The 19,563-nt window shown below is 43.1% G+C and overlaps 1 protein-coding gene across 1 annotated transcript; it reads left to right on the top strand.

Annotated features, from left to right (window-relative positions):
* The first annotated feature begins 1,816 nt into the window (after positions 1-1,816).
* On the top strand, positions 1,817-13,480 carry LOC139474335 (uncharacterized). Its single transcript, XM_071257312.1, has 7 exons — positions 1,817-2,330; positions 3,869-4,048; positions 5,593-5,789; positions 7,905-8,080; positions 8,792-9,045; positions 10,682-10,943; positions 13,118-13,480. The coding sequence occupies exons 1-7, from the start codon at positions 1,935-1,937 to the stop codon at positions 13,267-13,269; spliced, it is 1,617 nt and encodes a 538-aa protein (XP_071113413.1). The 5' UTR covers positions 1,817-1,934; the 3' UTR covers positions 13,270-13,480.
* The last annotated feature ends 6,083 nt before the right edge of the window (positions 13,481-19,563 follow it).

The raw sequence follows: 19,563 nt of genomic DNA, 5'->3' as shown, positions 1-19,563 counted from the left end.
ACAGCTCATGGATACACGCATTATGACACGAGTTTCGTAAAATCAGTATCATACACGCACGACTGTAATAATGTCTTTATTATTCACCATTAATATATTTCACTGTGTCGAAGCAGCAGAGCTGTGTACATGATATCAACAATTATATCTATCAGTGGTTTGTCTGGTCCACTGACGCCATAAAATAGCTGCAGTATTGCTGACTAGGACGTACACAACCAAGGAAACAAAAACCTTAACTGTGTTGATTTGTTTGTTTGTTTGTTTACGCCGCACTCGGTAATATTCCAGCTATATGGGAGCGGTCTGTAAATAACCGATTCTGGGCCAGAGAACCCAGAGATCGACATTATGAGCTATCCCTCGGGTCTACCCTGAAACGTTACACGAAATCCCAGCTATATGGTACGTCTACAATATGCCCACCAAATTCTGATTCGATCGTAAACATGGCCGCGATGGCAGACCATATGAAAAAATCAGTTTCATCAAATACTCGTTTTGCATTTGTGTATATGCCCACTTATGGAAAATAATTTCCACTTGTGTAATAAAATACAGCATGTTTGTGATATCAGTTGATATTTGGGTGATTATAGTGAGTGAGTGTGGTTTTACCCCGCTTTTAGCAATATTCTAGCATTATAATGGCGGGGGACACCAGAAAAAGGCTTCACACATTATACCCATGTGAGGAATCGAACCTGGGTCTTCGGTGTAACGAGAGAACGCTTCAACCGCTAGGCTACCCCACCGCCCCTGGAGCAACTTTATAACCTTCAGGTATACCTCTCTAAGTTAGAAAGATATAGGTAACATCTTATATACATGGTTAATTATTCAAACATAATGTATAACACACTTAAATATACAGTAGGATCATTGGTCAGACATATATGGTCAATTCTTTTGCGCGTTTTAAGTTAGACATAACCAACTTCACAGTGCTGAAGGGTTCGTTGTCGGCACAGGTTCTTACAGATATGTACCCCAGGTACGTTTCTGTACAAAATCAGAATATGGAAAGGTATCCTGGGATAAATCCATTCCGACGCAAGCCGTATTACGCAATTAATGCGCTTAACCATTCCTTGGATGCTAATATATACGACACGTCCTGAATGCAAAACCGGTAAACTTCAACACGACACCACGTTGTATATTTCTCTCTCGATATTTCTATCATGAATGGATTGGAACTGTCATACTGTTGTATCAGATGCATTCCAGTGTGCTATAAAAAAAGAAACCAACAAAAAACAACAACAGTGACGTAAGTAAGTACGAATAGCATTATCCAGCATGCAATCGTCATCAGGTGAACCAGAACTACAGAATGAACCGGTTTCGGTTTAGGGTTTACTATGGACTCCTCCGCCGTTTAGGGTACCGGGTACATTTCCGTACTCTGATTTTGGCTCGGGTACATTTCTGGGCAATCAATTTCTGTATACAGAAACGTACGTGGGGCACATAGTACCCGCTTCGACAACGACCCATTCAGCCTTAGTCTCAAGTTTAAATTAATTTATTAAAAATTCATATTTCTGTATAATTTAGGTGGGCACTGATCGAGCTTCGTGACCCCTTTGGGCATAAAACACATTGTCTCCGAATCAGTCACATGTACAACGCCATAAAGCACGCATGTGATAAAAGAGTCAAGAAACCCATTAAACATTCATGACCAAAGCTCTCATAACGAGACACAACGAACGCAGCCGTACGAGGCACACGCCATCCTAAAGTACGTCAACAATCAGTATCCCTTATCTGCAAAGGCTATTATTACACGGTCAAAGTTCACCATCTCGCGTGTCACACGAACAAACAAAACCGTACACAAGAAACATCTTCCGTCAACTCCTCAATATACCAGCGTCCGAAGACAAGGGATCACATCGCCCCTTCTGCTCCGACCGAGACACGGAATAATGAGGTTCTGCGTGTTGCTTGTCTTAGCTATACTTCTACTTGACCAGTGCGTGGATAGCCAGAGTCAAAGAAGAAAGAAGAAAAACAGGAAATACAATATAATATCTGACAGAAAGAAATGGACAGTGTTCCAATCGTATAGCAGTAATGATGCCATTCCAACGATGCCACCTGCTCCCAGTAGTGCAAACACCAGCATGGGGGGTGGGACCCCCTTTAACGTGGGGGGTATCTTCCCACACCTGACCCTGACAGCCGACAGCGAGGGACCCCGGTCTGAATGTGGGACGGGGGCGTTGATGCCATGGGCGGACAAACTCTACGTCGTCTCATACCTCTCCGTCCCTAACGCCGGCAACGGAACGGGGCTCTACTCCATCGACAGCGACTTCCAGGTCAGTGTGTGTACTTGTCACTATGTTTTCGTTGTTTACATATCTGTTACAGTCAGTATCTAAATTAGGCCACTTTGTAGCCTAGCTATAAAGAATTCAGTCAATTTACCAGTTGTTTGATTCACTCAGTCTCAATAAAAAATGCCTGAAACTTGCGCGGTAATCACACACAAAATACCATCTTCCCGAAGAAAAGGGGACGGGTGGCCCAGTCGTTTAAGCCGCCGCGATTCGCTGTGAAGAGTTGCGTCCCTTGGGCACGCCAGAAACCTATGGTTGTGGGCTCGAATCCCGGTTCGCCCCGATTATGTTTCTAGGTTTGTCAGCACCATACCCGTGCTCGTGGGTTTTACCGAAGTGGTAAACATCTGAGACCTGCATCACTTCGGGCTTTCCTCCCACATTAAGCTGACACGCCGTGATCTAACTGGAATACTGTTAAAGCGGCGTTAAACCCAACTCACTCACTCTTCCCGAAGAAAGGGCGTTAACTGACTGGAGGATACACATAAAGTTTACTGGGTGGTGGCGGCAGGAGGTCTGTGCCACTCATAGGCCTGTCTCTCTACCGCCCAGTCTGCCTGAATCAGGCCATGCTGTCTTACAGACCCTGATACAAATATATATCAAATACAGCCCATGCAAGTCTATAATGTTTGGCAAGTCTAGATCACTGCAGTATCAGGAAATCTGAAAATGAAGAGAGTCACTGGGCTATTTTTTTAATTATATTTTTATTAAGATAACTAAACAACTGTTTTTTTTCTGTACGATATGTTCATTTCAGAGACTAGATGTTAGTCTAGCCATGCTCCTGATGACTATCGTTCGGCAACAGCAAAAAAACCATGCGACGTAGCCAATCATTGGTCCTTTATGTGTCATTCCAACAGCTTGTTCTCTCTATTGCTGTGTATATATCCTAGTATGCTACTGTCCAACGGTTTGGGAATGAATGAACAATAAATCGTACCTTTTATACCCATATCATTGCAGCAAGTGCAGCCAAAGGTTCACTTTAAATTCAAGTTCCATTGATCTGGGTGCTGAAGCACTTTCATTACTCAGAAATCTGTTTTGGATGTTCGGGGTTTGGACCCACAATTTTCAAATTTCAGTTTGGTAACGTTTCCTCGTCAGCTTACATCAAAAGGTATGCTATTTATGTCCATCATCCACTTTCCTTATAATTGAAAAGTATACATTCCTCAGCAGTTGTGAGTACAGACATGGCTTATGCTATCCTTGATAGCCTTTTTTTATCTCATTATTATATAAAACAATGGCCTTTTATTATACAGCTATTTTTAATGTTCTGTTTTAAAATCACCCACATCTCTACTATTTTAGTGAACAGTGAGAACATTTTAACATTTTTTCGATATGTTGAATTTGAAATGTGGCGTAAAAAAACCTCAGTTCAGTCTAAAAAAATGACAAACACACCTTACGCCACTTTCAGTAGTATTCCAGCACTACAGCGGAGAGGGACACCAGAACATTGTTGTTGTGTAATTTTGTTGTTGTTTATATTGCAGCTTACCAAACTAGCGAACCATCGTTCGACGTACGCTAACCGTCTCCTGCACAGGGAATCCAATCAGATTGTCATCGGCGCTTGGTTGATAGATATCCATGGCAACGTGTCAACTTTCCAAGACTTATTGCATGTGCGAGTTGCAGCAACAGCAGAACACTTAACAGATCCCAAAAACTTGGTAGGTGTAAGGGAGATCGACTCATCCTCGAGTATCCAGCGTATTATTATATCAGGATAGGCTTGATAATCGAGGATGAACATGGCACTTGTTTCAACTTAAGGACATTGACTGGGAATGGGTGTCTTTTTTCAAAGATGATACAGTCATTGGTTATACTCCTTGTCGGAACTGGGGGCACAGGTGGCCCAGTCGTCTAAGGCGCCGCGATTCGCTGTGCAGAGTTGCGACCCTTGGGCACGCCAGAAACCTATGATTGTGGGTTCGAATCCCGGTTCGCCCCGATTATGTTTCTAGGTTTGTCAGCACCATGCCCGTGCTCGTGGGTTTCACCGAAGTGGTAAACGTCTGAGACCTGCATCACTTCGGGCTTTCCTCCCACATTAAGCTGACACGCCGTCATATAACTGGAATGCTGTTAAAAGCGGCGTTAAACCCAACTCAATCACTCACTCACCTTGTCGGAACTCCAGATCGCAAGCGGTCGTTAGTACCTTACGTCAAGAAAATATCGACGTTACACCGTGGTCGCTACGGACCACGACCAAAATGTAGAAAATCTAACATAACGCTCGAACAATGAACTGGATTTTGTTTGTTTGTTGTTCTACGCCGCACTTAGCAATTTAATCCATTTATATGACGGAGGTCTATAAATTAACAATTCTGGACCAGATAATCCAATGACTGACATCAATTTGGATACTAAGCAATTGGGATTCGATGATATACCTCTACCAAGTCAGCGAGCCTGACTACCCGATCCGTAAGTCAAATGTGTCGCTGAAGACAACAACGGAGAACAAAAGGTGCAATGTCAGATTATAAATATTTACAGAGATTGTCGCATGTCAGTGTGACCTCCCGCACATCATAAATATTTACAGAGATTGTCGCATGTCAGTGTGACCTCCCGCACATCATAAATATTTACAGAGATTGTCGCATGTCAGTGTGACCTCCCGCACATCATAAATACTTACAGAGATTGTCGCATGTCAGTGTGACCTCCCGCACATCATAAATACTTACAGAGATTGTCGCATGTCAGTGTGACCTCCCGCACATCATAAATATTTACAGAGATTGTCGCATGTCAGTGTGACCTCACGCACATCATAAATACTTACAGAGATTGTCGCATGTCAGTGTGACCTCACGCACATCATAAATATTTACAGAGATTGTCGCATGTCAGTGTGACCTCCCGCACATCATAAATACTTACAGAGATTGTCGCATGTCAGTGTGACCTCACGCACATCATAAATACTTACAGAGATTGTCGCATGTCAGTGTGACCTCACGCACATCATAAATACTTATAGAGATTGTCGCATGTCAGTTTGACCTCACGCACATCATAAATACTTAAAGAGATTGTCGCGACAACTTTTGACACTAGCAAGGGATCGCTGTGATCTGACATATTACATTAGAAAACAGAAATTACAGTCTAATGGTGTAGAATTACATAATTCATGACAGTATGTTTAAAATATTTAACTGTAAAGATTAGATTTATGATATAATAACTGTTACAGGTGTATATGCTGGGGATGGATGGTCCGCTGTGGGAATGTAACGTATACAACTTGACCTGTGTCCAGCTGTTTGACCTGGTCCAGACACTAGGGATCCCAGCCGCAGCGGGCGAGCAGCCCCACTTCAAGGCCGCTCACACCATGAACGACAGACTGGTGGTGACAAGCAACACATTCGAAGAGGCAGACTTTGAAGGGTAACCAAACTCTATCTCTTGGACATACACGGATATACTTCATGTCTGAACAGTAGGCCTGTGAAGATCCGGGTTAGAATAGGTCTTCAGCAACCCATGCCTGTCCTAAAAGACGCTTATGCTTGTCGTAAGAGGCGACTAACGGGATCGGGTGGTCAGGCTCGCTGACTTGGTTCATCTCATCGAGTCCTCATAACTTCATGATGATACAGGGAATTCACTCGACTGTAATACTAACTGGAATTCCTCGACATTCTCCCGTGAAGAACAGGTTTTCAGCAACCAATGCTTGCCGTAACAGCGACTATGCTTGTCGTAAGAGGCGACCAACAGGATCGGGTGTATGTTCAGGCTCGCTGATGTATGTCATCGTATTCCAAATGCGTGGGTCGATGCTCATGATGTTGATCACTGGATTGTCTGGTCCAGACTTAATTATTTACAGACCACCGTCATATAGCTGGAATATTGCTGAGTGAGGCCTTAACAACAAACAAAGTGAACAGTTATAACCTGTGTCTTGAGTGAAGAAAGTACAGTGGCAGAGAGATTAGTGTTGTCATTTTATTGTGACTTCATGGTAACTGATGACGTCACAATGGTTTGCAAATCATTGTGATGGAATAGCTCCTATCACCCAACCGATATCTCCTATTATATACTGAAGAAAGTTTTGGGTGATAAATCAATCAATCAATTATTATTACCCCACGTTAAACAGAATTTATAGCTAAAATGGATAGAATTATCAAAATGAGCGGGCCACTGTAACTTTGCTTGACGAAAGCCATTATCAAGCCCGTTGTTAGGTGACGTCATAGGGTAGAGAAAATGACGTCACGTATTATTGTGACGTCGTCTGGTTTGTTCTATGACGTGGGGGCACGGGTCGCCCAGTCGTCTAAGGCGCCGCGATTCGCTGTGCAGAGTTGCGTTCCTTGGGCACGCCAGAAACCTATGATTGTGGGTTCGAATCCCGGTTCGCCCCGATTATGTTTCTAGGTTTGTCAGCACCATACCCGTGCTCGTGGGTTTCACCAAAGTGGTAAACGTCTGAGACCTGCATCACTCGGGCTTTCCTCCCACATTAAGCTGACACGCCGCGATATGACTGGAATACTGTTGAAAGCGGCGTTAAACCAAACTCACTCACTCACTGTTCTATGACGTTTCCATATTTGTAAAATGTGGTCAGTGACATTCGTGTTTATTGCAGTAAGTGTTTCAAAACCGATGTTGTTGTTTCTTTTTATTTGATAACAAATTCCATCCATTTTAGCTATAATAACGGTAACGCTCTTTTTCAGGGCATTATCATTTGCAGAAGCCCTCTGTCTTTTCAACTGCCCTCCTTCGTCGGCAGAAAACCTCGAGCTTCTGCAAATGATAATGCCCTGAAAAATAGCGTTACCCTTCTAATAAGATAGCTGCGTCATAAATCGCTAAGAACAATGACGAACAAAGCGTGCTTTATTTCACGATAAAACATTATTCTATTATGGCGTCATTTCTGGAGATTCGAACATGCGCTCGCAAGTTGATGACGTCGTAAATGGGATGACTTTAGTTTAGAGAGGGAAGTGTCTAGTGGGTTGTTCTCCATAGATGTAGCTGGGCAATGTAGATAAACGTAATGGTCGAAAGATAGCATTCCAAAATGGGATAGGTATGACAATCGGTATAAGGAGAAAAGATACGGATATCCGACCTGAAAATTGTGAGAATATCAATTGTGTGGAAAGATCCAATTTACACACACCCCCACACCCCAGCCCGTTCATAAAAAGGACTTGTCCGATATTGGCAAAGTGGGATTCTATTCAGAGAGTCATCATTATTTAAATACGGGTATATATCTTTAAAGCTTATACATTTTAGAAACATCCTTAAAGAGGCTGTACATGTTGATATATCATTTAAGAAATAAACGACTCGTGGTCCTTGTTTATCGTACAATAAAATACCGCAGGGAGAATATACCACTCGGGGCTGCGCACCTCATAGTTTATTCTCCCTGCAGTGTTTTATTGTACGATAATAATTAATCACGTCTAGTCCTAGGCTAGAAATGGCCATGGCGTGTGTCCCTCTTTCATTGTATTACCGTATTTGTAGCGTTCAAGATGGCGGCCGTCTGGCCGAATGGACGGGCCCAGGAAATAACTGGACAATCCTGGCGAGGACGGCGTTCGTGGAGGTGGCCGGCAGGAGAAACTTCGGCAAGGTCATCTACGCCCTCGGCTGGGACTACCGTTCCGTCATCCTCAAGGTCTTTAATGGCGACGACGTGGGTGAGGTTCTTGAACGCCATTTAACACAGCAGTGTTAAGATGTGGTACCTTCACATGTGATCTCAACGACTTTAACAATGGTTGTTAAAAGACAATATAGGGGCGGGTTGCGGTTCTTTGACCCCTTTCAAGCAGGTCATTGGTTTTTGTGGTTGTTGTTTAACGCCGCACTCATCAATACTCCAGCTATTTGACGACTAACTGTAAGTAATCGAGTCTGGACCATAAATTCTAGTGATTAATATTAGGAGCAACGATCCACACCTTCGAGGTACGATGACATGCAATCTACCAAGTCAGCAGGCCTGGCCACCCGATACCATGAGTCGCTTCTTACGACAACAAGAATAGTTGCCTCTTACAACAAGCATGGGCTGCTGAAGACCTTTTCTTACCCGGATCTTCACCCATCAAAATAATTTCGTCGCTTCATACTTTCAGCATAGTTTGGTTGAGACCAATAATAATTATTCTGTTCCCCATGGAGGATCCACCTGTGATAGCTGACTGCAGTGTTAGTAATTGGCTCACTCACTTATATTTGCTACACGGCATGACTAACTCCAAACGAGATGACCGAGCAAAAGATGACATACGATGACGGATTACTTACTTATGTCTATCTTTACAACTGATTTGCACAGGGGAATAGATCTATATCAAATGATTGCCAAAGATAATAAGTCAAGTCAAATGTTACACTTTTCACAGCTTACAGGAAGTGGCAGACCTATCGTCTGCCAAAGGCTAGCCATGCATATGATCACCTGTGGCAGACAGAGTGGCCCCGCATCAGGGAGGTGGAAACTGAACGCTACCTGATGGACATGCACGGAATGTTCTATGAGTTGTCTCCCCTTGGTTGGGCCGGCAGCATGTGGGGTGTCCGACCGGTATGCCAGCATCTGAGGATGATCCCTGACTACACGTCGTTCAGAGGAATGCTGGTTCTTGGAGGGAATCAGGTAAAACAGCTATTACGGAAAATAAAGGTCTTTATTTCGCCTGACTGAATGTCACAGGAGCGATTTCGTCGGGGTGTTTGTCACAACTCATGTTTACAACAGTGTAATGGTACTCGAAAAATCCTATGTCGTATATGCAACGTTGTTCTGTGGACTGCCATTTATGTTGTCGCAACATTATGGGAGCGTTGTAGTTACATTCTAATTTACGTACTAGTAACGTTGTATTTCACGTCGTGGTAACGTTGCATTTTACGTTTTAGTAACGTTGTATTTCACGTTGTGGGAACGTTGTATTTAACGTTCTGGTAACGTTGTAGTTAACGTAGTGGGGACGTTGTTTTTTTTACGTTCTAGTAATGTTGTATTTTACATCGTGGGAACGTTGTATCTTACGTTTTAGTAACGTTGTATTTCATGTTGTGGGAACGTTGTATTCTACGTTCTAGTAACGTTGTATTGACGCTGTGGGAACGTTGTATTTTACGTTCTAGTAATGTTGTATTTTACATTGTGGGAACGTTGTATTCACGTTCTAGTAACGTTGTATTGACGTTGTGGGAACGTTGTATTTTACGTTCTAGTAATGTTGTATTTTACATTGTGGGAACGTTGTATTTTACGTTCTAGTAACGTTGTATTGACGTTGTATTTTACGTTCTAGTAATGTTGTATTTTACATTGTGGGAAAATTGTATTTTACGTTTTAGTAACATTGTATTTCGCCTTGTGGGAACGTTGCATTTTACGTTCTAGTAACGTTGTTGTTTACGTTGTATTTTATACGTTTCGGTAACGTTGTAGTTTACGTTGTGGGAACGTTGTATTTTACGTTTTAGTAAAATTGTATTTCGCCTTGTGGGAACGTTGCATTTTCCGTTCTAGTAACGTTGTTGTTTACGTTGTGGGAACGTTGTATTTTACGTTTTGGTAACGTTGTAGTTTACGTTGTGGGAACGTTGTATCTTATGTTTTAGTAACATTGTATTTCGCGTTGTGGGAACGTTGTATTTTACGTTCTAGTAACGTTGTATCTTATGTCTTAGTAATGTTGTATTTCACGTCGTATTTTACGTTGTGGGAACGTTGTGTTTCACGTTTTAGTTATGTTGTATTTCACGTGGTGGGAACGTTGTATTTTACTTTTTAGTACCGTTGTATTTCACGTTTTTTGGAATGCTGTATTTTACGTTCTAGTAACGTTGTATGTATTTTACGTTTTAGTAACGTTGTATTTCACGTTGTGGGAACGTTGTATTTGTACCTTGTGGGAATGTTGTATTTTACGTTGTAGTAGCGTTGTATTTCACATTGTAGTTTACGTTGTGGTAACATTGTGTTTTACGTTGAGCGGACGTTCTATTTTACGTTGTGGTAACGTTGTCATGTTCATGATGGAATGAAGATATGGTATACTGGAACATTGAGGCTAGAGAGCGGAAGGTTTCGGCCGCGTCATTCCAAAACGACATTGTGATATGGTACTTGTTGTTACCCTGCCTGGCGGTCTACATTATGGGGATAAAACAAGGATTGACCTGCTCGAAGTCAGTATATTGGTGGAGTATCCATGTTAAAATGCAGGATGGTATCTAAATGAGCAGGCATTTATATGACATTTGTTTTTCGTTTCTAGGTGTCCTCCATCTTTGACAACAACGTGGTGACGGGGCAGGCCCAGTCTGGTCTCTGGTTCGGGAAGACAGACGACCTGTGGGGGTTCGGCAAACCGCAGGGGTGGGGCGCTGTGTGGAGGAGGGACAGTGTGACGGCTAACACCCCCTCGGATCCCTACCTCATGACTGGCTTCGACAAAAAGGTGCTGTTCATCACTGTCCTCAATTCCACGTCACCGAGCGTGGGGTTTGACGTGGAAGTCGATGTCACGGGGGCTGCAGGTAACGATCACATGACATTTCTCCGTAGCACAAAAACCTTTTCGCTTCGATTGTAAGTTTTGTTAGAGTTGTATTATTTCAGAAAAAGCTTGTTGTTGCCGGGGCGGCGCTCATGTTGTCAACCACTGGTTTGTACAGCCCACATTTCGTTATTAGCAGGCTGCGCATGTATAGCTGGAATATTGCTTGCCGTGACATCATTCCTTCGCCCACTCATCTTCAATTCATCACGGGTGTGTAACTGTGTATTCGGTATATTTCTTTCAGACACTTTTTACGCCTGGCGGGGCGGTCGGGTAGCCTAGTGGTTAAAGCGTTCGCTCGTCACGCCGAAGACTCAGGTTCGAATCCCGATAAGGGTACAATGTGTGAAGCCCATATCTGGTGTCCCCCGGCGTGATATTGCTGAAATATTGATAAAAGCGGCGTTAAACCATACTCACTGACTCACTTTACGCCTGGCGTTTAATCGCAAAGATAACAATGGGAAATTCCGTGCATAAAAAAACTAACCGGTGTTTAATCGAGACCCTGGCGTTTATTCAATCACTAGCGTTTAATCGAGGAGATACGGTATATGATGGGACAAAGTACTGACGATGTCTCTCTCACTCAGCCAGTCAGTACTTCCATTCCAGTGAAAAAAACCTGTTGCTGACAGTCCTGTATAGTCTTATATATCAAAGACCGCCTTCGTAGACTCGTGGGGCGGTCGGGTAGCCTAGTGGTTAAAGCGTTCGCTCGTCACGCCGAAGACCCGGGTTCGAATCCTGACATGGGTACAATGTGTGAAGCCCATATCTGGTGTCCCCCGCCGTGATATTGCTGGAATATTGCTAAAACCAAACTCACTCACTCGCTCGTAGTCTCGTGGATAGAGCGTCTGCCAGGGTAGTTCGATCCCCGGCCACTTCATACCTAAGGGCGATACAATATGGCACTTGCTGTTACCCTGCCTTATACTGCTGGACAGGACTGGTACGGCTCGGAGTCTGAACTGTTACTGAGTAGGCATCTTCTCGAGGCAAGTGAGTTAACTGACTATAAAAGTCCAGTTTCCACCCTTGCCGAATTAGGCTGGTATTGTGGAGTTACATTTTGCCTGGACTAACGAGTCTAGGCATAGTCCAATCATCAAAATCGCGCAACGAAATCGAAATCCGGTTCGTAAAGTCTCATGCAGATTTCGGTCGACTGCAGGATTTGCAAAGCATGTGCACCGCTAAGTCGTTGGCAACAGATATTGTCTAAATCTGTTCATGCTTTTAATCAAGGGGCTCACGTGATTTGATGCACTTCGCGATGTAAGACTCGTTTTATCACATAGATCTTGATTATCAATCAGATCGTCTTGACTGGGCGCCACCGTTTTGTTTGAAACAAATGCAAGTGATACGAGAGGTTGAATCTGATTGGTCAATAGGAGAGGCATAGAAAGGCTATAACTCGTAATAGCCACTGGTGGCGCTACGATCGAGCCCAGGAATTCCAGCCTAGTTCGGCAAGGGTGGAAACTGGACTTTTAAAGTCAGTTAACTCCCTTGCCTCGGGAAGATGCTGAGTAGGGTATCCACGTTAAACTTCAGCATGGTATACTAAGCCAAATAAGTTAAGAGATCATGAATGTTTTGGGGAATATTTGTATGATATTGGGTGCTTCAATCTTCACTACAAACAAATCTACCAAAATATTCATAATCCCTAATATTCTGTTGAGTATGTGAGTAGACTAGTTTGTTTGTTTGTTTGTTTTTAAACGCCACACTCAGCAGTATTTCAGCCTTTTGGCGGCGGTCTGTAAACAAATCGAATCTGGACCAGACGATCCAGTGTTTGATATCATGAGCATCGATCTATGGAATTGGGATACGATGACATGCATCAAACCATGTCAGCGAGCCTGACCCCCCGATCCTGTTAGTCGCCTCATACGACAAGTATAGTCGCCTTTAATGGCAAGCATGGTTGCTGAAGACCTATTCTATCCCGGGTCTTCACGGATCCAGTAGGCTAGTACCATATAACCGGCTTTAACTCGGACTTGTACAAACAGTCTACAACACACACCCTAAGTTTGGACGCGACATTAAACCAGAAGTTACCTCACATTAACACAGACAGGGTATTGATGAATCCCCGACACGAACAATTTGACACTGCTTTCTGTGTTTCAGCACACATGGCGGGAGAAGAGTGGTTCCCCGTGGCAAGTCTGACTGTGGAGAAGTCCGAGTTTTTCGTCTTTCCCACTGGCTTCAGCGCTCATTGGGTGAGGGTGGTTGCCCGCCACAACGCTGTCGTTACTGCTTACTTCCACTACACCTAAATCACACTTCTATTCTATTTTATTGTTCAGTTTGTACTCACCAGTTAGCTTAGAAATATATATACTAAATATGATTGATGTATCAACTATTTTGGCATGACCCTGTTTGTCGTTTGTGTTAAGTATTCGCATAGTAACATGTATTATTTTCGTTGTGTTCATTGTAAATCCCGCATTCTGATTAGCTGAATCGGTCACATGTTATTTAAAGCTACTTTCATCACTTGGATGATTGTTTGTTTGTTGTTGTGTTTAACGCTGCTCTCACCAATATTCAAGTTAAACGACTGCGGTCTGTAAATAATCGAGTCTGAGCCAGTCAGTCCAGTGATTGACATCATGAGCTGCGATATGCGGAATTGGAATACGATGACATGCATCAGCGAGCCTGACCACCGGATCCTGTTAGTCGCCTCTTACGCCTCTCCCGACAAGCATAGTCGCTGTTACGGCAAGCATGGGTTGCTGAAGACCTATTCTTTCTACACTCAAGACACAGGTTATAACTGTTCACTTTGTTTGTTGTTAAGGCCGCACTCAGCAATATTCCAGCTATATGACGGCGGTCTGTATATAATTAAGTCTGGACCAGACAATCCAGTGATCAACATCATGAGCATCGACCCACGCATTTGGAATACGATGACATACATCAGCGAGCCTGAACATACACCCGATCCTGTTGGTCGCCTCTTACGACAAGCATAGTCGCTGTTACGGCAAGCATGGGTTGCTGAAGTCCTGTTCTTCACGGGTGAATGTCGAGGAATTCCAGTGAGTATTACAGTCGAGTGAATTCCCTTTCTCCTCACCTGTATCATCATGAAGTTATGAGGGCTCGATGACATGCATGAACCAAGTCAGCGAGCCTGACCACCCGATCCCGTTAGTCGCCTCTTACGACAAGCATAGTCGTCTTTTGGGACTGGCATGGGTTGCTGAAGACCTATTCTACCCCGGGTCTCCGCGGATCTTCAGTTAGAATTCCAGTCGAGTGAATTCTCTTTCTCCTGTATCATCATAAAGTTATGAGGCCTAGTAACATGTTTTTTCCGTATCAAACATCTCCGTCCTCAACACTCACTGCACAAACACAATCTCAGTTCCACAAATTTCTTCGGGTTTCATTTATAACTTGCCTAGTGATTAAAGCGTTCGCTCGTCACGCTGAAGACCCGGGTTCGATTCCCGACATTGGTTCAATGTGTGAAGCCCATTTCTGTTGTCCCCATCGCTGGAATATTGCCACAAGCGGCGTAACCAAACACACTCACTACAAAAATTTGTAGATCGGTTCTTCGATTTATGCCTCAATGAACAATACACATACGTCACACTAGAAACGACGTCATAGATAAAGAAGAGAGGGAACAATCTGGGAATAAAACCGCCAAAACCCTTTTCGTATTCATGAGAAATTTCTGCCAAATGCTGAATCGATTGTACGATTCCGACTATAACATGAGAACGTATTTATCAATCACAATCCAGTAGTGATGGTACCAGGTGTTCGCGAAAAGGTGAGCGTATCCTGCCCAACCGGTGGCAACGATCACAAACACATGCAAAGGCAAGTCAATTGTCCACCTGAACAAAACACGGGAACATATGGTAGTCAGAATAGGGAATTGCATCAAATATCTTTACTTTGCCACTGAAGCGTAAAAATTAGAAAAGTCCTCCACATGACTACCATAAAACCTTTTGAAAGAATTACTGAGGCCTTGAATGTTGAATCAAAAGACCATGACGCTTTTTGAAATCTTGGTAGAAAGAACATGATTCATTGTACCCCAAAAGTTAATATTGTAGACACAAAGGGCTGGAGCTGCAGGAATATTGCTCGACATAAAGGTTTGTTTGTTTGGTTTGTTTGTCCAGATTAGTAGTATAGTAGTAGTATAGTCTAAGTGAGCAGAAGGTCATTTTGGTTGATCCGGTTGATCCAGGCGGATCCGAAGTTGATTGGATGATCCAAGTCACGTGATCGGATAGGATAGCTCATGCATCAACAGCACGTCACAGGTGAGGGGGAATGAAAGGTGTGTGTTTATAAGGCAGAAAAGAATTCATAAGAAAACAAAAGCAAAGGGTATTCAATAGAGCTATATGTATGGCGTGCTGCCCTGAATAGACAAGCAGCCCAGTTTTAATTGAGCACTCTTGACAACTCACGTGGACCTATATTCAAATAACCCGCGCTCGCTAGAGCGTGCGACCTGGTTTGATGAATACAGGGTGTGTGAAAGTACATCATACCACAATAGAGACGGGTTGTGTCAACTTTATATACGCCGGATAATGTAGGGAAAAAAATGTGCGTCCAGCTGGATCAAATTCATCTTGTACGGTCTACACGTTGTACACCATGAACGTTAGACAACCTGTATGGGAAAAAAACATAGAAGAAATAGATAAGACTACACAATCAGCAAGCTAGCAGTGTCGTTTAATTACATTTAGCGTCGACTTCTTGGCTGCTTGTGGTTTCTTTCTCTGTTGTGATTTTCTCAACGTAGTCTTCCTAAATATATCTCCAGGGTCAAGTCTCTGATGCTTTCTTCATGTTGTTCACGTCCAATCCGTTTGCTGGCGAGAGTAAAACTGTTTGTCGGGCTACACTACTGTAGAGTTTATACTGTCTTACACGTGCAGGGAATTTTGAAAGACACTCTTTTCTTCACAGCACACTTGTGAGTATGTTAAAAAAGCGATCATATTAGTATATAGTCTTCGTCATACTACACCCGTGAAGGTCCGGGTTATAGAATCGACCTTCAGTAACCCATGCTTATCGGCGACTGACGGGGATCGGTTGGTCAGTCTCGCCGACACGGATGACACGTGCCATCGGTTCCTAGTTGCACATATCACTGCTCATGCTGTTGATCACTGGAATGTCTGGTCCAAGCTCGTTTATTGTCAGACTACCGTCCTAGAGCTGGAATAATTCCGAGTGTGGCGTAAAACAAAATTCACTCACTCACTGATACCAATACATCTAAAAAGTAATGTCATCGTTTAAATGGTGAGTTTAAACGCGTATTTTACCCTTACAAGGACGGATGCATTCCACACACCCTTCCTGTTATCAATGTGTCACTGTTTACAGTTCGGGCGAACATAGCCCTATAGACATGTGTGCGGGCGAGTTCATTCATCAGAAATGTGTCATTTACGATGTGTTTATAAATATGAACTGCTAACCACGCTCATATAGTCATGTTGCGTGTCGTGGTAAGAACCGTAACTGATCTATTGAAAGGTGTCATACATTCGTGTTCGGATATAGGTACAACATCTACACGCACATACTTTCCTACATCATTCAAATGTATTAAATACCGGATACGTTTAATAGACACCAACGAAAGAAAGGTTAAATGAGGGGAATACCCATATATATCCTCTCTGAAATAACTCCCTTTTAAAATAACGAATGTACAACACATCTTCCCTAACATATCATAAATACGGGACACTGGTCACACAATTTATGAATGGGAAGCTTCAGGCGAGGCTGGTATGTTGACATTAATTGTAAGGCCGGGGTATGTTGACATTGTTATGGGCGGTCGGTCGCTTAGTCTCTCTGCTATACATTAGCTATGAATAAACCTGCTTCGACATATATTTCCAATAAAACATTTTCTTCGTCAAACAATTTTCCATGATAAACTCTGTTCTCTCTTCGAATTAAGGGTGAGTATTGTAAACATGAAAATGTCCTATAGATTGCTTCCATCACTTGCCTTACAAACCTAGCTTCGTGCCGTCACACTGGTACATGTACTTATCAGTTTTCTATCTATTTTCAAAATAGCACGTTCTGAAGTAAAACTGTGCACATCATGTTACCGGTTAAAACTCAAACCGTAGGGCTTATTTGTCATCGCGTTAAATGGAAAAGCTAGCATTGAAACATCAACTATGTAAGTCGGGACGGGGCTGAATAAGTGAACGCCCTCTATACAAATGGTTCACAATAGTACGCAGCCCGGGTGATTCGAAATTCGGCTGCATTCAGCGTTATAGTCAATGCAGGGTGACATGACTACCTCGTTGTTGTGCGCTAAATGTAAACTGCTAGCTTGCTGATTGTGTAGTCTTATCTATTTTGTCTATGTTTTTTTCCATACAGGTTGTCTAACGTCCATGGTGTACAACCGTACAAGATGAATTTGATCTAGCTAGACGTACATATTTTTCCTACATTATCCGCGTATATCATGTTGACACAACCCGTCTCTATTGTGGTATGATGTACTTTCAACACACACCCTGTATTCATCAAACCGGGTTATTTGAAACGACGAGGCCACGTGAGTTTTCAAGCGCGCTCAATTCAAACTGGGCTGACGGGTACGGTCTGTCTATTTGGGACAGCACGCTATACACATAGCTCTATTCATAACCCTTTACTTTTGTTTTCTTATGAATTCTTTTCTGCCTTATAAACACACACCTTTCATTCCCCCTCACCTGTGACGTGCTGTTGATGCATGAGTCATCCTATCCGATCACGTGACTTGGATCAGCCAATCAACTTCGGATCCGCCTGGATCAACCGGATCAACCAAAATGACATTCTGCTCACTTAGACTATACTACTCAGATTGTCCTGTCCAGACTGAATCATTTACAGACCGCCGTCATATGGCTGGAATACTGCTGGGTGCAGAATCAAACAACCAGAAAGACACCGATGACCTGCATCACTTATTTCTGTCAAACTTTCCACGTGTTAAGCGAACTCCTCTAAGACCTCAAACTCCATTAATCCCCACTATTTTGGCATTTAGTATAACATCAGCAATATCTCAATCATATTGTTTGTTCAAGTTCACAAATATTGGTCAGTTAGAGTCCAGAAACATGCGTTATTCTATTTCAGCGGGTAATGTGACCAGTTAATATTGACCATTTTGGCATTTGGGATTCCGCGGTCTTTTAACAGCAAATACGTAATGATCAACAAACTTTTACAAAAACAGTACCACAGCATTATAGTAGAACGGTAACAAGATAGTCATTTAACAAACATTGATCAAGAAGACTAAAGTCTATAGATTTTACCACTCGGAGTCCGTTCGGGGTAGGAAGTCACTCACTATTCCTTGATCAAGGTGTATGTGGTCTAGTGGATACAACATCTGCCTGGGGAGTAGGTCAGTGGTTCAATCCCCAATGTTTTATACTAAAAGATAGTACTTGTTGTTGCCCTGCCTGCCACTCACCATTGGGAAAAAAATAATGTCTTTATACTGTATCTGAATCGGGTATCCATGTTAATTACTACAGCCACAGAGCCGGATGCCACACTATTGTATATAAGCTCTACCAGTGGAGTAGAGTCGGATGCCACACAATTGTATACAAGCTCTACCAGTGGAGCAGAGCTGGGTGCCACACTATTGTATACAAGCTCTACCAGTGGAGCAGAGCTGGATGCAACACTATTGTATACAAGCTCTACCAGTGGAGTAGAGCTGTGTGCCACACTATTGTATATAAGCTCTACCAGTGGAGTAGAGTCGGATGCCACACAATTGTATACAAGCTCTACCAGTGGAGCAGAGCTGGGTGCCACACTATTGTATACAAGCTCTACCAGTGGAGCAGAGCTCGATGCAACACTATTGTATACACGCTCTACCAGTGGAGTAGAGCTGTGTGCCACACTATTGTATATAAGTTATACCAGTGGAGCAGAGCCGGATTCCACACTATTGTATACAAGCTATACCAGTGGAGTAGAGCTGGGTGCCACACTATTGTATACAAGCTCTACCAGTGGAGCAGAGCTGGATGCAACACTATTGTATACAAGCTCTACCAGCGGAGTAGAGCTGGGTGCCACACTATTGTATACAAGCTCTACCAGTGGAGCAGAGCTGGATGCAACACTATTGTATACACGCTCTACCAGTGGAGTAGAGCTGTGTGCCACACTATTGTATACAAGCTCTACCAGTGGAGCAGAGCTGGATGCAACACTATTGTATACAAGCTCTACCAGTGGAGTAGAGCTGTGTGCCACACTATTGTATATAAGCTCTACCAGTGGAGTAGAGTCGGATGCCACACAATTGTATACAAGCTCTACCAGTGAAGCAGAGCTGGATGCAACACTATTGTATACACGCTCTACAAGTGGAGTAGAGCTGGGTGCCACACTATTGTATACAAGCTCTACCAGTGAAGCAGAGCTGGATGCAACACTATTGTATTTAAAGGCTCTACCAGTGGAGCAGAGCTGGACGCAAAACTATTGTATGTATAGGCTCTAGCAGT

This window comes from Haliotis cracherodii, unplaced genomic scaffold (assembly GCF_022045235.1).
Source record: "Haliotis cracherodii isolate W230 unplaced genomic scaffold, xgHalCrac1.p SCAF_3, whole genome shotgun sequence".
In the NCBI taxonomy this organism is placed as follows: Eukaryota; Metazoa; Mollusca; class Gastropoda; order Lepetellida; family Haliotidae; genus Haliotis; species Haliotis cracherodii.
The sequence above is the reverse complement of the archived record's forward strand: the minus strand, read 5'-3'. Positions and strand labels throughout refer to the sequence as shown.